The 15598-nt window shown below is 41.4% G+C and overlaps 1 protein-coding gene across 1 annotated transcript; it reads left to right on the top strand.

The window, feature by feature from the left end:
* Positions 1-577: 577 nt before the first annotated feature.
* On the top strand, positions 578-14257 carry LOC144667264 (uncharacterized). The gene is made up of 3 exons (XM_078528666.1): positions 578-623; positions 4484-5482; positions 7603-14257. The coding sequence occupies exons 2-3, from the start codon at positions 4486-4488 to the stop codon at positions 12612-12614; spliced, it is 6009 nt and encodes a 2002-aa protein (XP_078384792.1). The 5' UTR covers positions 578-623; positions 4484-4485; the 3' UTR covers positions 12615-14257.
* Positions 14258-15598: the final 1341 nt, after the last annotated feature.

Raw genomic sequence — 15598 nt, 5'->3', positions numbered from 1 at the left:
TCCACGAGTTGCTCGAAATTTCTGAAAAAGATGCTCCAAAGTTGCTCCAAAAATCGAAAAAATAACACACTGCTTTTTTTGTGTGTCTTTTTGCCTAGCGCCTTGATATATATAGTAACCTGCCCCCAATGTTCCCTTCAGTTGTAATATTAACACCCAGAGTGATCTGTTTTATCATTGCTGTACTTCTTTCGCTCTTCAGAGAGTGTGTTTTTTCATTCTTTCTTTTTCTCTTTTTTTTTTCGAATTACCTTAAATGTTATTGTCCATGATTTATCTGTTTTTAACTGCCTGCTGGTGCTTGCCTGGCGCTACGGGCCCTACAGTAAGGATGTAATGCACCACTGATCAGGAGTGAAAAAAGATACAGATGAACGCACATGATGAACCTTTAGTAAATTGTTATTATAACGTACACTCAGGGTATTATTCTAGATGAAAAGCCTTTTTTCTCCCCCCTCCCTCCCCCCTCTACCCCATCCCCCACTCCCACAGAAAGATGTTTACCCGACAACAAGAATACTCAGATCGAGGCTGGTTTCTTGGAACTATGACATCATTGTCAGAATTATACCGAGAAAGATGCTTTAACTTAGACGTCGCTCTAAAAATCGAAATTGCAGGTGAGTTTTAACATCGTAAATGGAAATTTTCAAATAACAGCTTTAGCAGTAGCTTATGATGATGCATTTTCAGTTAGAAATCAATCTGTACGCCTTATGTTTAGTCCTGATTTTGCGACATAAGTGAGCACTGTTGATGTCAAACCTCGAAAGATCTCAAAATAGATACTGGCTGAGAAATTTTAACAGCGTTTACAATAATAATATCGAGTGCATCCGTTATGATATGCTAGCTTTTTTGCTAATAACACCTCCTACTGACGCTAATACACTAGAGAAACACCTTGTGTAGCGAGAAAATTACACCCTTCCGAGATTTTCATGATGCCTCGATCGTAAGAGGTTGGTTTGTTTTTACTTCAATACGTAAGGTTTATTTCCAAGTTGTACATTTATCAACAACGGATTTCTTGGCATGAATACTACACCGAGATGATATAGATGATGTAAGAATCTTTATATTTGCATGCAGCTGGAGTTTGTCCGTTTAATCCAGCTTTAATAGTATAAACACTATGCCGAGTGTTATCGGGTGAAGTTCTGTGTTTGTTTATATGTGAATAAGAACAACAACCTTGCACAAAAACAAATTGCTGAAGCAAAAGAAAGAAGAAGGGTGAAGGCTACCAGAACTGTGAAGAGAAAACAAATTGTGAACCTGGTCACGACTGCAACTGTATCCATAAATGCTGGAAACGTAATATCTTCGCCAGCAAGTTGGATAGTGTTTTCATGTGAAGGATTGCAGGTCGTACAACAGGTTCACTTTTGTCGTTGTTGTCACTGTGTGATCATAGCTTGCGACACTTTTGCCAGAGTCTTCGCTGCCTTTGGTTAAAGGTCTTTGCTTGCTCACTCTATTACAGTATGCTCCAGAATTAACATTGAACAGTGATAGCCTAGGGGGGTAGGTTTATAGAAGCGAAATATCTGAAAATCAGAGTTTCAATAGTTCTGGCAAAGGTGAATCATGAACCATCCGTCCTCATCTTGTGTTAACTACCTTCCTTGCTTATTCAGTGTCTTGATGTCACCAACTATACCATCCTGTAAAAGCCACAACGCCCCAAAATGAGATTCTGGTAACTTTTAAAATTTTCGACTTGCACTCCCGTTCCCTTTTATGTGGGAGTCCCCCGGGTTCTCCAGCTATATTGTTTCTCAGTTTGTTACTCATCAACCAGAAACTCTAATCTACGATGTAAAATATATTTTTAGAATGACAGAATCAAACATTTTGGTGTGATTAGATTGAGTAAAGCTGCATTCAAATTTATTTGTGACCCACACCGTGTTAAAATTCTAGCCGATAAGGACTGGAACCAGTTTTCTTTTCCACCGATCCACTCGTCTGCATAAATATTCAGGCCCGGCCAGGGGTTTTGGGTATACGGTATCTTGGGTGTTTTTAACCAAGGTATTCAGTATCTTTTTTCCGAAATACAGGTATTAAGTATTTTTGCCTGAATGTTTGGAATTCTGTATATAAGCGTAATGGTGGTGTTTTTTTTCTTTTTTAAGTGTCTTATCGTCAGTGCTTGTGTCACTTTTAAAAAAATCGTGAAAGATCTGCATTTCTTGCGTCACTAAATCCGCATACGAGCGCATGCTGCGAGTGGTCATGAATGGTGGTTTTGACTTTGTCAAAGCTGTTAATTAGGGACGGACCATTATTTTTTGAAGGTGGGGAGTGAAACAAAAATCCTGAAAAAAGTTGTTTGCAAGAGCAAAAAGGCTCAAATCAATTGTTGCAGACATGAGGAGGAGAAAATAGATAGTTTGACGACAATAGATAGTCAGCCATTTATATCATGATATATCATCAACAGCACTCTTTTTAATGCCCAGAATGCTGGTAATTGCGTTTCCGATCTTCTAGATTTCAAAATTCTCTGGGGGAGAATGCCCCCAGACCCCCCTAGGAAAAGGCGCCTCACAGTCCCTTCTGTGGTCACATCAACCTAGCTATTTCCAATTGGAAGTAGCCTCCCACGCAGTCGTTCTTAGGGGCGATCGTGTTTCACTCCTCCGGACACGAAAACCCCTAAAAACAAGCAAGTGGAGAAAACGGGGAACGTGTGGCCCCGACCAAGGCAGTGGCGCAACCCTTGGGGGTTTAGGGTATTCTTATCTAACTACTGTAAACAAATACTCCTGGGGACGAGTGAAACACGATCGCCCCTAAGAACGACTGCGTGGGAGGCTAAATTGGAAGCGGCTTATAAAAAAATGTCGTTGAAAACCCTGAATTACTTTTTGCATAACTGTAAAATTCCCTGATCAAATGGGGTGTGCGCTGGTCACACGAAACACGTAGTAGATAAAAAGTTCAACTAAAGTAGTTCATGCAGGTCCTTCTGACTGAAAAATTTAAAAAAAGAGGTATTGGTATCCCAGGACAAAAAAATGGGGTATATTGGTATCCCACTACCCCCCCTGGCTGGGCCTGAATATTATGTCTAAGTTATCATACCACGAACATATGAACAATACTGATTAATACAAGGATTCAGTTTGATGCCTCTGGAGGCTATTGAGTAGGTGTGCAGTTTTTCAGCTCCAAGGTAAGAACAGTTGCCCGTTTGGACTATTCTTATTTAAAGAACCTTACTGATAACGTGTAGCGTGATTTCGTGCAGCGAACTGTGCAGGTAGTTAGATAGGTAATTAGATATGTGACCAGAAGAAACCTTTGAGACAATCATTTAAGATTTTACTTCAATCAATCGAATCGAACATGAAGTCCTTAAGATAGCTGTCCTTTAATTAGATACCTAGAGCTACTGTATTCGGCTGAGGAAAAACGGAATTCGAGCTTTCGATTTGCAGTCATGTCCACATATGTTGGAATTTGTGCTGACCTTTATATTCAAGACAACGAAGATACATATGCTGTTATACGAGTTCATCTATTTGATCTACTTGATTGATATACTTGTTTGACCCTGTATTTACTAACAGATAACAGTTATTTTCTTTGGCAGTGTGAGCCTTAGAATCTTTACAAAATAGTGGTAACGAATTCTAGACAGGGTCATTATTGTTAGATGCATTATTTATCACGGATGCTCTTTCGCAGGCGTCATTATTTGCGTGTAACAGCTTAACAGTGTCGTAACAACTGTGGAAGGTGTATACTTTAACCAGTTTGTAAAAGCGATATTAGGCTAGTATGAGTTGCAGCAGCATTTACCTCTAAAATATGTAAAAGCAGTTTTGTTTGAATTAATGATATGGTGTTAGGGGGTTTCCCCTAATGCAGATTAGGAAATAACGTAATGCATGTCGCTCGGCATACGGACGCATTTAGCGGTTGAAGATGTTAACCGCTGTTGTAAGATTGGACCCTACACCGTATCAGTAGATCACCATTGCGAATATTAAACTTGTGCGTAATACATTGTAGGTAAAGGCTTGTCGTTTATGATTTAATTCGTGAATCTTATCAAGGGCGACAGTGCAATTTTTTTTTTCACAATGCGTGGGAAGGCTATTTTAATAGTCTTATTTGCATACCACAAGGCCATCAAATTTTTAAACCCACCTTTGCCAAAACGGAGCCAAACATGAAGTGATTAATAATTAAGAAGTGTTTGTATGAGAATTTCGTGTCAGATAACTTTTGATATAAAATAATTTGATTTCTGAAAAATTTAGCGTGCAGAAGAGGCAAAAGAGCTCTGCCAAGCTTTTATAATAAGCTACATCATTGGTCAATTGGAATGAAGACCTTGATACACAATATATTTCCACGGCGAGTAGGCAAGACGACAACTTTAAACTAAAGTATATATATATAGCGTAAAAACCGGCCGAACGTTTAGCTGATCCAATCTATAATTGCTTTCTTCCAACTAAAGTAATGGCATCCTCAAGCACATCAAGAACAGTCGGTCAACTGGCTAAACCGGAGTACAGAAACTGGCTTGCACTGGGCCATGCCTTAACAACAGAGCTGTGCCAGGGCCTTCGTCCGTTCATAACCCAAGAGATGGAGACCTTCTATAGGAATGTATCGGCGAGAACTACTGGTCGACCCTGCACGTGTGTCCATGTGCCGAGAAGAAGACCAAACGAGTACCACGACATGAGCACGTGCGCATGGGCTAACATTCTAAAAGCTCATCACCATCGAAACAAACCAAACTGGAGACAAAGTGATCCTGCCAAATGGATGGATCCAATCCTAGGTCCCTGGGAAATAGCTAAGCTCTTCCTGCCTGATTTAGGAGGACATGCTGATATACGGAGTGCGGATGACATGGACATCACTGGTATCTTGAACCTGATGTACTGGTGCAACCAGTTTATCATCCCTCAGCCCTTGATCAAGGAAGTCCGTGAAACACGAAACAACAAGTGGGTGCATGTGCCGAATCTAGAGTTGACCGATGCTGACAAGAAGGTCGCCTTTGACGCTATTGAGAATCTGCTTCTGGATCCCAATATAGCTCACGACCCTGACGTCCAACAAGCCCTTAAAAAAATTGGCGACCTCAAGTGTGTTTCAGACCTGCACAGCATGGAGGCCCGAGTCCTGGCGGACTTTAAAGAAGTTATTACAAAAGAGCTTTCAAACATTAATACCGATCTGGCTACGTTGATGGAGGAGTCCGTTAGAAACGAACGGCAACAAAGCCAGCTCAAACAACAGCAGGAGGTCATGGAAAAACAACTGGAAGACCTGAATCGGAAAAGGAAACATAAAGACAACAAGTTCTGGCTTAGCTTCTGTAGTTTGTTTGGAAACCTGACAAGAAACATTAAAGGCATAAAGAAAAGCCACGTTGCTGCTTGGTTGATGGTGTTGTTACTTTGTCGCTTCAATGTCATTTTGGATGACTCTTTTGACAGAGATGGTAAGTAAGTGACATTTTACGATAGTGGCAACTTATAACAACATAAGGCCTTTCACAAATGGTGGTCTCATTGGACTGCGGTCCATAACATTCATGAGTTGATATAGAATTTTTGCAACGAAATTGGCGGGGCCAAATTCGAAACAGCCAAAGGCCTGGCTAAACTAGGAAACGCTGTTGCTGAAACATTGTCCTTGTCACGTTTCCTAGGCGGCTAAAACAGGTGAAAAAAGGTGGAAAGCAGGGAAAATGTTTTGCCACCGGGTGCCTAAACGAGGAAACAAAGTTTTGTTCTTTTTTTGTTTCGGGAACAAAGTGTCAAAATTATGCCAGTGGGATTAGGAAATTCTGTCTGTTGATGATTTGCTCAATTTTTCCCCCCAAATGTCGTTCTTAAAACAACCAACTCATGGATGCCAGGCATAACTAATCGATGATCAATGACATCAGTTGGTAATCAATGGGTAATCAGTTGATTAGTCATTGATTATTGGCGATGATCGATGAGTAATCGAAGCCCAAAAATTTTGTGGCCTATCGATTACTCATCGATGACATCGATTACTCATTGATGTAATTGATTACTTATTGGTGTTATTGATCACTCATCGATGACCCATCGATTACTCATCAACTATCATACTGCACACTAAAAACACATACCTTGCTTTCTTGTACCATTTTTTGTGATTTTGTATCTATGTTAGTCATATTTTGCTTTATAACTGGCATTCTTGTTGACGAATTTACGCCCTCACAAAAGGTCAAATAACCTTCCGGCATATCAAGACGTGAAGGGCTAATCACAAATACAGATGATATTTCAATATTTCACTTTACCCAACTTTTTATTTAATAACAAAACAATTGAACAGGAAAACCAACCTGTCTGGAAATGAAATTGACAAGTACGGAGACAAAAATCGACTACGTGGTTATAGATTTTGTTCGGTGGATGTTTGTCAGCAAAGTAAAGCTGCTTCGGAATAGAGAGACAGCCGTCATAAGCACTTACATTACGCACCAGAACAGCTGCAAGCACTTTTACTTTCCGTGATTGTTATGGCGTGTACAAGCTTGAGTATTAAATACTTTTACAAGTGCCGGTTTTCAACCACGAGACTATATCGATGAGTAATCAATGTAACTAATGACTAATCGATGCAATCGATGACTGATCGATGCAATCGATGACTATTAAATCGATTACCAAAAATTTTGTGGCCTATCGATTAGTCATCGATTACTCATTGATCATCGGCAATAATCAATGATTAATCAACTGATTACCTATCGATTACTCATTGATTACTCATTGATGTCATTGATGCCATCGATTAGTTATGCCTGGCGAATGTCATCATCATCCGTCCTTGTTACGAGCAACCCTAGAAAGTTCTGCAATTGCAAGTGCGAAAATATCGGACTTCCGGTTGAATTGCGCATGCCTGGCTTTCAAAAACTTTACTCAACGAACTTCTTGGTGTTTCACTTCCAGCTATTTTTATCGTTTTCAAAAAACCAATCAAAATCGATCCTGCAACGGAACTTTCGAGAGTTGCTCGTGTCGTCAAACTTGCGCAGTAAAGAAACGAAGACTCGAGGTAAGAGATTGATCGCTGCTCAAATCCTTTTAAATCTGATTCGCTGACAATCGTAAATGAGCAATGTGCAAATATCGCGACCTCTGGGGACGATAATATATTACGTCATTAAGGTGAAAAAATGGTCAGTGCTACATACTAGCTACAATGTAGCTTCTCTCGTGTTTTTTACCCAATACCCGGGCCAAACGAAAATGAGAGTAGCCATGAGTTTAAACTCTCGCTCTGGTTTGGCCGCCAATTCTCAAGCGTTCTCATCGACTCTCAGCTACTCTCGGCTGCAACCATCGAATTTGAACCTGCTTAAATTTTCAAGAGGGTCGGCGAGAGTTTTCGTTCGCCCACTGCCTGATTTTTATCAACACCCGTGCAGTCGCATCCTCGTCGGGCCGCGCACAAATGAACTCTCATAAGAGTTCGACTATCGTCTACTCTTGGGGACTCTTATTCACATTTCGCCCGGGCTAAAAAAATGAAAGGATTTTGCAAACAATAGAAGTTTTTCGTTTCCTATAGGTTGTTCCATCCAGGTGTATAGTGATCAATTGGAGCTAAAATATTTCGACTTCAGTGATTTCATCAACTCGTCCAGAGCGGAATTCACCGGTCGTCAGTGGTTGTACCAGGAGATGGAAAGTGTCTTAGAGCATACTAACAAGCGTGGTGTTTTGATAACTGGAAATCCTGGCTCAGGAAAGTCAGCCTTTTTAAGCTATTTACTTTGTTCCAGAACATCCAGCCCATTTATCCATAATAGAATCCTCGGATATCATTTTTGCATGCACTTCGACAAAGGGACGCAGAGTGGAGCCAAGTTTACTGGAAACCTAGCAAATATGATCGCCTGGAGAATCAGTGACTACCGTCAAGTCATTTTGACCGATTCGTTTGTCCGTAGAGTGCTGTATAAGGATTGTCCTCAAGATCCAGAGTGGTGTTTCGAACAGGGAATCCTTACACCTTTGAAAAAACTTAAACGGCTGCCCATGGAGCCATGGTATATTGTCATTGACGCCCTAGATGAATGTGCGAATGACAAAGCAGAGATTCTCAACATGCTTAAATCCAAACTTCCACGGCTTCCAAAGTGGCTGAAGCTAATTGTTAGTTCACGGAATGTAAGTAGCATCACTGCAAGCCTACATGGGCTACAAAGAGTTGAGTTACGATCGGACGATGAAAGAAATCGTGATGATATTGACACATATCTATCCCTTAAGGTGTTTTCTTTGAAAGAATACATTGTACACAGGATTAAGACAGCCCTTAAAATCACGGACAATGAAACGCCAACTCAGAAAATTATTTCGAGCCTAGCCGAAAAAAGTCAGGGGAACTTTCAGTTTGTCAAAGTTGTGCTGGACTTGTGGCTCGCATCAGCAGAAAGTGTCACATGGGATACTTTTCCAAAGACACTTGACAGTTCTTATCAATTGTACTTTGAACGAAGGTATGGCACCCCGGAATCTTTTCAATCACTGCGACAAATTTTTGAAGTCTTAGTGGCAGCGTACACACCCCTTACTCTGCATGAAATGCACTCACTGCTCAGCCTTGACAATCCAACTCTTGATCTAGAATACGAATTAATGCCGAAACTTGACCGGGTCTCTTTGTTCTTATGGCATGGATCAGAAGACGGCCTTATTCGAATTTACCACACTTCCTTGTCTGAATGGCTCACTAGTGAGGCCAACAAGGGAAAGTTCTATTACATCAAGAAACAAAATGGTCATAACCGTCTTGCAAGGTACTATCTTAAGAACTCTATTGAAAACAATTCACCTCTGAAACCCGACGAGGCTTTTCACCTGGCAAGTCATGTTGTTGAAGGGGGCCTGGATGAATCTATGGTACAACAATTTCTGTCACTTTCTTCGAGCCACATCAATACCACTGACCCTGTGACGCAAACAACGGCACTTCACCACAGTTCAAGTTCTTTAAATGCAGATGTGACTAAGCTTTTGGTGCATCATTTCTCCAACATTGACTGCTTAGATAACGACCATCGCACACCATCTTTTATCGCGGCAACTTCAGGTCACTTAAATAGTTTGACAGTTTTGTTTGACAGAGGAGCTAACCTTAACCACACGTCTGCATATCTAGATGTTTACATTGTTACTCATTCCCAAGATCCTGTCAGTGAATGTAAAAGGAAGTTGTGTGGGTATTCACTGCTGCACACAGCCGCTCAAGAAGGTAACATCGATGTCGTAAATTTCCTTATTCAACACAAGGTGAATATCATGAAGAAAACTGGAGCAAACAACACCGCGATACAGTTAGCAGCAGCAAACGGACATCTTCAGACTGTCCAGACACTCAAGAGAGCTGGCGAAGTTCTGGATGGCATCTCACTACATCACGCCGCAGGTCGGGGCCACAACCATGTGGTGCAGTATCTACTGAGAGAGGGGATAAAAGACTCTTGTGTCCGCGATATCCCTTCCTCCATGTTTTGCGATGAAGAGGACAGCGAATTGAAATCCGCTAAAGTACGTTTGTATGATAACCATCATCTGTATTTGCGTGAAACAGCTCTTCATGCAGCAGTCGCAAGAGGGCACCATTCAGTAATGAGGTCACTACTAAGTGAAGACAAAAATGCCATTCACTGCCCAAATTCCGCTGGTAGACGTCCCCTACACGAGGCTATACATGTTAACAACTATAACACACTGAAACTGCTGTTAGCATCTGGGGCGAATGCTAATGTTCAATGCGACAGCAGATTGCCAACGTTAAGTATGGAGCCCATTACACCTGGCAAGTTTGCTCGAGCACACTGTCCGTGTGGGTTTACTTCTTTGCATATCGCTGCTAAGTACGGCTATCACAGCATTGCCGAACTGCTAATCAAGCACAAAGCGGATGTTAATGCACAGGACTGTAATTGTTCCACCCCTCTCCACGTTGCCTCCTGCCAAAACATGCCATCCCTCGTGGGCCTTCTCGTCAACAGTGGAGCCGATATCAACGCAAAAAGTCGGAATGGTTCGACTCCCCTTCATAGTGCTGCGGCATGTTTTGCTAAAAACGTTTACTGGTCTTTGATTAATCTGGGCTGTGATCATTTGGCTACTGATATCGAAGGAATGACAGCATTACACTACGTTGTCAAAGACGTACCTTCTGTTGGCTTTGAGTATTTTGCTGATTTGTATGTGAGCAATCCAAAAGGTTGGATAGAGAACCAGAAAGGCACCTCCCTGCAAGAAACTATGGATAAGTTGGGATTACAGTATCCTTGGTTAAATGCGTTGATCAAGCTTATTGAGAGTTTTGCCAGATCAGAAAGAACAAGAAAAACTCCTTTTCTAGGGATGGAAGATAAGAAGAATCAAAGTGTTTTTGATAAATTAGAAGAAATGACCAATTCGTCCTTTCTTTTAACCGGAAGCAGTAGAACCAGTGGTAGCCTACTGGTACTGTCATTAACTCCTTTAATTTTTGCTTACGATATTACCATCTCTGAGAAGGTAAAGAGCCAAGTTGTAGCTTTAAGCAAGCCTTACGAACAGGCTTTAATTCGAAGGGCTTTAACGAGAGTTTTATCGCGAACGTATACATCCGCATTTACGAACTTAAACTGCTCGCGTTTGTTAAGTGCTATGAGTTTAAATTTCGTTCAAACCGTCAACATCATGTTACAAGCGGGTATTGATGTTAACTGTCGGGATGCGTCTGGATGGACTCCTCTTCTAGTTTATTTACGTAATGGTGGACGACACATGTCCAAAGTCCTAGTTAAACATAACGTAGGAGTGCGAATCACGTGTGGCGATCCCTTTGAGAGTTCAGTTTTCCACTTAGCCTCGTATCACAAGCTGCATTACCTCCATTACCTCTCCGAGTTTATACTGGGGAGTGACAACTGGCAGAAATATTTGCAAACGGAAAATGCAATATTTGACTATTTCGTGGACAAATATGTCGAGGAAAACAACAACGGGAGCGTTGAAACTATCAAAACTGGAGATGGACCATTGACGGCAGCGATTCTCTCTCATCCTAATGGCAGTAACGTTGTTGATGAATGCTTTGATGCAGAGGGTTACAACGCCTTTCACAGAGCAGCACAGGGAGCAAATTTGGTCGCTATCAAAAAATTCCTTTCTTTGGGAGCGAACCCTTCGTTAGAAACTGCAGATGGGTTTTCTCCGTTATGGCTTTCAATGTTATATGCTGTAAAATACAGGCCGTTCTTGAATTTTGATAGACCCAGTGTATTGACATCACTGGAAGTGGAACTTGCCTCATTTTCGGCGTCTGCTATTTTGGACTATCTTCTTCGAAACGGAACAGTGGATGTGGGCTGTAATAAAACTCGCTCAGAGCTAACTATTTATCATGTTGCTGCTACCCGGGGCATGTGGCAAATTATCGCACATTTGCTTTCCAGAAGTGACATTATCGGAATGGATGTAAACTGTCCAAACAAAGATGGAATTACTCCAATGTACCTAGCAAAATTCATTGGCGGTGACTCGTGTGAGTGGAACAGTCCATGGTGTAAAGTCGTTGACATAATCAAGAGCTATGGTGGAACTCTCCAATATCCCCCGTTGGAAACGGAATACTTTCTCATCTTTAATGTATTTTTTGGAAGGAATCCTAGTTCGCTGTTTCTTGAGCTTACAGAACATGAGCTACTGACACTCCAGGAGGGATGTGGACATGATGAATGCCGGGAATACAAAGCCAGAAATTTCGACATTTTTAGAACATCTGACGAACTCGATAGAGTTCATGTCGATTACCAAAAGAAGGTGGATAAATGTTCCACATTTGAGGAAAATTGTCCATCTGACATAAAGAAAGGTTTGCCTCATTTTACATTTGTGGTGTTCATCCTTGACCGCCAACAGGCCCTAAAGTTCAGCTTTTTTCACGTTAGAAATTCATTCGTCACTTTTGTAGACAACGAAATTAAACGACTGAAGAACGTTTTGTTTACTGCAACGAGACCTCATGCAGAAATTCCCTGCAAAGATGCGCCAAAAAACAAAAAAACACCAGCAGAGAGGATTGACATGTGTTCTCAGTTCCATAAACAAGACCTTGAAACTGTGCTTCACAAATGGTATCGCATTTACAAAGAAAGTTTCGATTTGGTTCTAGAAAACTCAGACGAAGTGAAATCATTTATGCCTATTAATGGAAAACTTCCACGCTTTTTGGCAAAGATGAACTTTGCATTAACTAATTACGATAGCACGTTAAGCTGTGACTGGCAAGCAGTTGCAATCAAGTACGTACAACTTAGTTTTCTAGTCCGTAACTTGAACTTCTGGATCCAAGCTGTACACGATCGCGAAACGTCTACAGTACCAAGCGTATCAGATTTTTTATCAAAGAGGATGGAAAATGTTATCGTTCAGCATTCAGAGGAATCGCTTAAACTTATGTTAAAGCTTGCTTCAGGAGAGCCTTCTGAAAAATTTAATTATCTAAGAATTTTGAGATTCACAAAGCCACCCATGTGGCACGAAACGTTTTCTGGTTTAGGGAACTTTGGGTGAAATCTCCAGAATGAAGATTTCCGATCACATCTGTACTTAAGCTTCTTACGGAACGTGAATGTGTAATCTAACTGCGAGCTTCTTTTTTGTGAAGGGAATTTGTGGGGGTGACTATTTTCTTCACATGTTTCTGTCCCGGGGGGGGGGGGGTACTCCCATAAATTTCGGATAGGCGTGTGCCGCCCAGGTTCTTAAACCCTGACCCTATTTAAGGATAAAGAAAGCGAAAATTGATACCCTTTTTAAGGCCCAAAACTGAAAAATGACACCCTATTCAAGGGAAGAAGAAACGTTCCGTGATGACGCATTATATCGCCTAACCGCGCACAGCAAAACACAAATCTTTATAAAATCAAAATCGCTTTACTAACACTTGAACGGATGCCTTTTTACGTTTAGCTGGGCGTTTTTTTAGCTGATAGAATTAAGGTACCCTATCTAAGGATCACACCGGGGAGACATTGCCAAAAGGAGCAAAAAAGATACCCTATTTAAGGACTGAGAACCTCAAAAACCATACCCTATCGGGCGGCACATACCTATATAGCGCATATATGGGAGTACCTCCCCCCGGGGTTTCTGTCAGTGTGAAGAAATTGTTTGGATGGAATAGGAAATATCTTGGAATATTTTAATGCTCTCAAGAGCTGTTCCAAAGTTCTCGCCCCAATTTGTATTATATTTTGTATTATATAAGTACAGACTTTTGATACGTGTGTCCAAAACCTTAGAATTCTAAAGATTCTAAAGAATTTAGTTTTAAATATTGTGCCATGGGAATATGATCTGCACCCTAGAAATAACCAAAAACGCGCCTACCCCATTTAATTGACAGAAAATGGTGTATTTCAAACATGTAGATTCTTTTCCTCCATTTCTTCGATGCGTCGATTGGTGACAAAGTTCTCCACAGGCGCCTCTACCTGCCTTTGTGTGGCTGGTGTCTCCAGCTGACCCTACTAAATCTACATTTTTCTAATGACACGAAGGGATTTTCTCCCAGATGGCAACATTGCATTTGTCAAACAAAGCACATGTTTCTTTTAACGAGATATTGGCGATATTTTCTTATGCATGTGTTTTATGATCCTATTCGTGCTTGTGTTACAAGTTAGGACCGCAGGGTCTCTTTCAATAATGTTTGCTCGACACCTGATCGTTAACGATCGCAGGCGTATTTCAATTTGATCGCTGGCGTTTTAGCCACTCTTCGAGCGATCACGTGATATATATAACCAGCTCCTGGTGAGTTACTGAGATTTAGTGTAGCCTGAGTTTTAGTATAGAAGTCCTTTCCATTGTCCATAACATTTATATATTCTTGTTTCTGGACAAAAAAGAACAGAAATGTAAAAATATATTCGAAGTAAAATATCGTTTGATCGTTGTTTCTGGACAAAAAAGAACATAAATGTAAAATATATTCGAAGTAGGTTTTCAGTAAGTATTTTTATATGTTCAGCTTGCCATAGCAAAGGAACGTGTAACTTAGGACTTAATTATGAATTTCGTTAAATTGTCACCATAGTCAATGACGTAAATAATACCAGTCAAGTACACTTGGTATAATTTAATTATCATTGTTTTAAAAATGTATCCTAAGTTGATTATTTACATGCAATAAATGAATGCAATGATAATGTTTGAGGCAACTAGACAAAGTGGACATTTCCTGTTCTAGGTATGGGTGAGTGGGGAACCGAAGGCCTAACGACCCAACGCAAGTTTTCTTTCCAGAATTTCGATCATCAGGGGTTTAGGGCTCCGGGCCCAAAACACAGGGACTCCAAGGCACTGGGCTTTGCGAAAACGATTGTTTCCATTGCTCCAGGTTCTTGCAGCAAAATAATATTAGGGCTCCACGTAGTCCAATTCCAGAACTCTCCCTTCCACGCTCTATATAGGGGTTTAAGCCAGGCACGCCTGGGTTAAACCCCTATATAAGACGCGGAAGGGAGAGTTCAGGGACTGAACTAGGCTCCACGCAGAAAAATGATGGGGTGACGAGCTCCACAGGGAAGTGTTTAGGGCTACCGAACTCTGCACTCTCGCTTCTAACGCTGAAGTTAACAGCTAAGTTCGGACTTTAAACCCAGTCAAAGTCACTACTTTGTAAACGTCTAACTCGAGCAGTTAGGCCCATTCTCATTTTGATGAAAATACACCTGCACAGCAGGCGGGATTGTTTTGCGCCAGTGCTTTGGTTTCGTTGGCAGAACCGAGATCCCCTCACTGCCGCTCGTGCCGAAACCAAAGCACAAAAAATCCCGCCAGCTGTGCAGGCTGCAAGACTATTCATTGCTCTTGTTTACGCACTTGTGTTAGTGATATTGTAGAACCAAGCTGTGATTTTTAAGGCAACATTCGATTCCTCAGAAGACCATTTTTCAGGCAACAGTTAGACTAGCCTGCGAACAGGCTCCCGAGTGGGGTTTCCGCGAGCGAAGCGAGCGAAGCGACCGACGCCGCTCGCTTCGCTCGCGTAACTCCACTCGCTTCGCTCGCGGAAACCCCACTCGGGAGCCTGTTCGCAGGCTACAGTTAGACGCGTTGCGTGACGACCCAGATAACGGTGGCGTTGTTTTTAATATAAAATCATCGGTAACGTTCTCATGTTATTTGCTATTTCCTTTGTTTACTGCAGCAGGAGAAAGGAAAAATGAATACATTGAAACGTAGGGAAGTGGGCAAACGAAATCTGACTGCATAATATGCAAACAAAGCCAACACCAGGTAGTCGACTGCAAGTTGCCACAGAAGCTATGGGCAGCCACAGAAGTTTCACCGGTAGAATAAAAAGGAATTGCTGTATAAGAAGTCATCTTCTCGGTATAACCTCCAACGCGGATAAAGGTTCTTTTGGCTTGTCACGCAATCAATTTTGGGTAAAGGTTGCGTGAAGCTTGTTCCCAGGTTCTTTCTGGAAGAGGAGGACGAGGTTGCGAAGCAATGTAAAGGCCTTGTTACACGAGGCAATTTTCCTT

Source organism: Oculina patagonica, chromosome 1 (genome assembly GCF_052425735.1).
Source record: "Oculina patagonica isolate OP01 chromosome 1, crgOcupat, whole genome shotgun sequence".
Lineage (NCBI taxonomy): Eukaryota > Metazoa > Cnidaria > Anthozoa > Scleractinia > Oculinidae > Oculina > Oculina patagonica.
Note: the sequence above shows the minus strand (reverse complement) of the source record. Positions and strands in the feature narration are given on the sequence as shown.

What these genes read in the sequence shown, in the direction of transcription:
- LOC144667264 (XM_078528666.1), top strand. Translation starts at nt 4,486, where the DNA reads ATGGCATCCTCAAGCACATCAAGAACAGTCGGTCAACTGGCTAAACCG. An exon ending in TGACTCTTTTGACAGAGATG is followed by an intron (nt 5,483 to 7,602) that starts GTAAGTAAGTGA and finishes CGTTTCCTATAG; the next exon opens with GTTGTTCCATCCAGGTGTAT.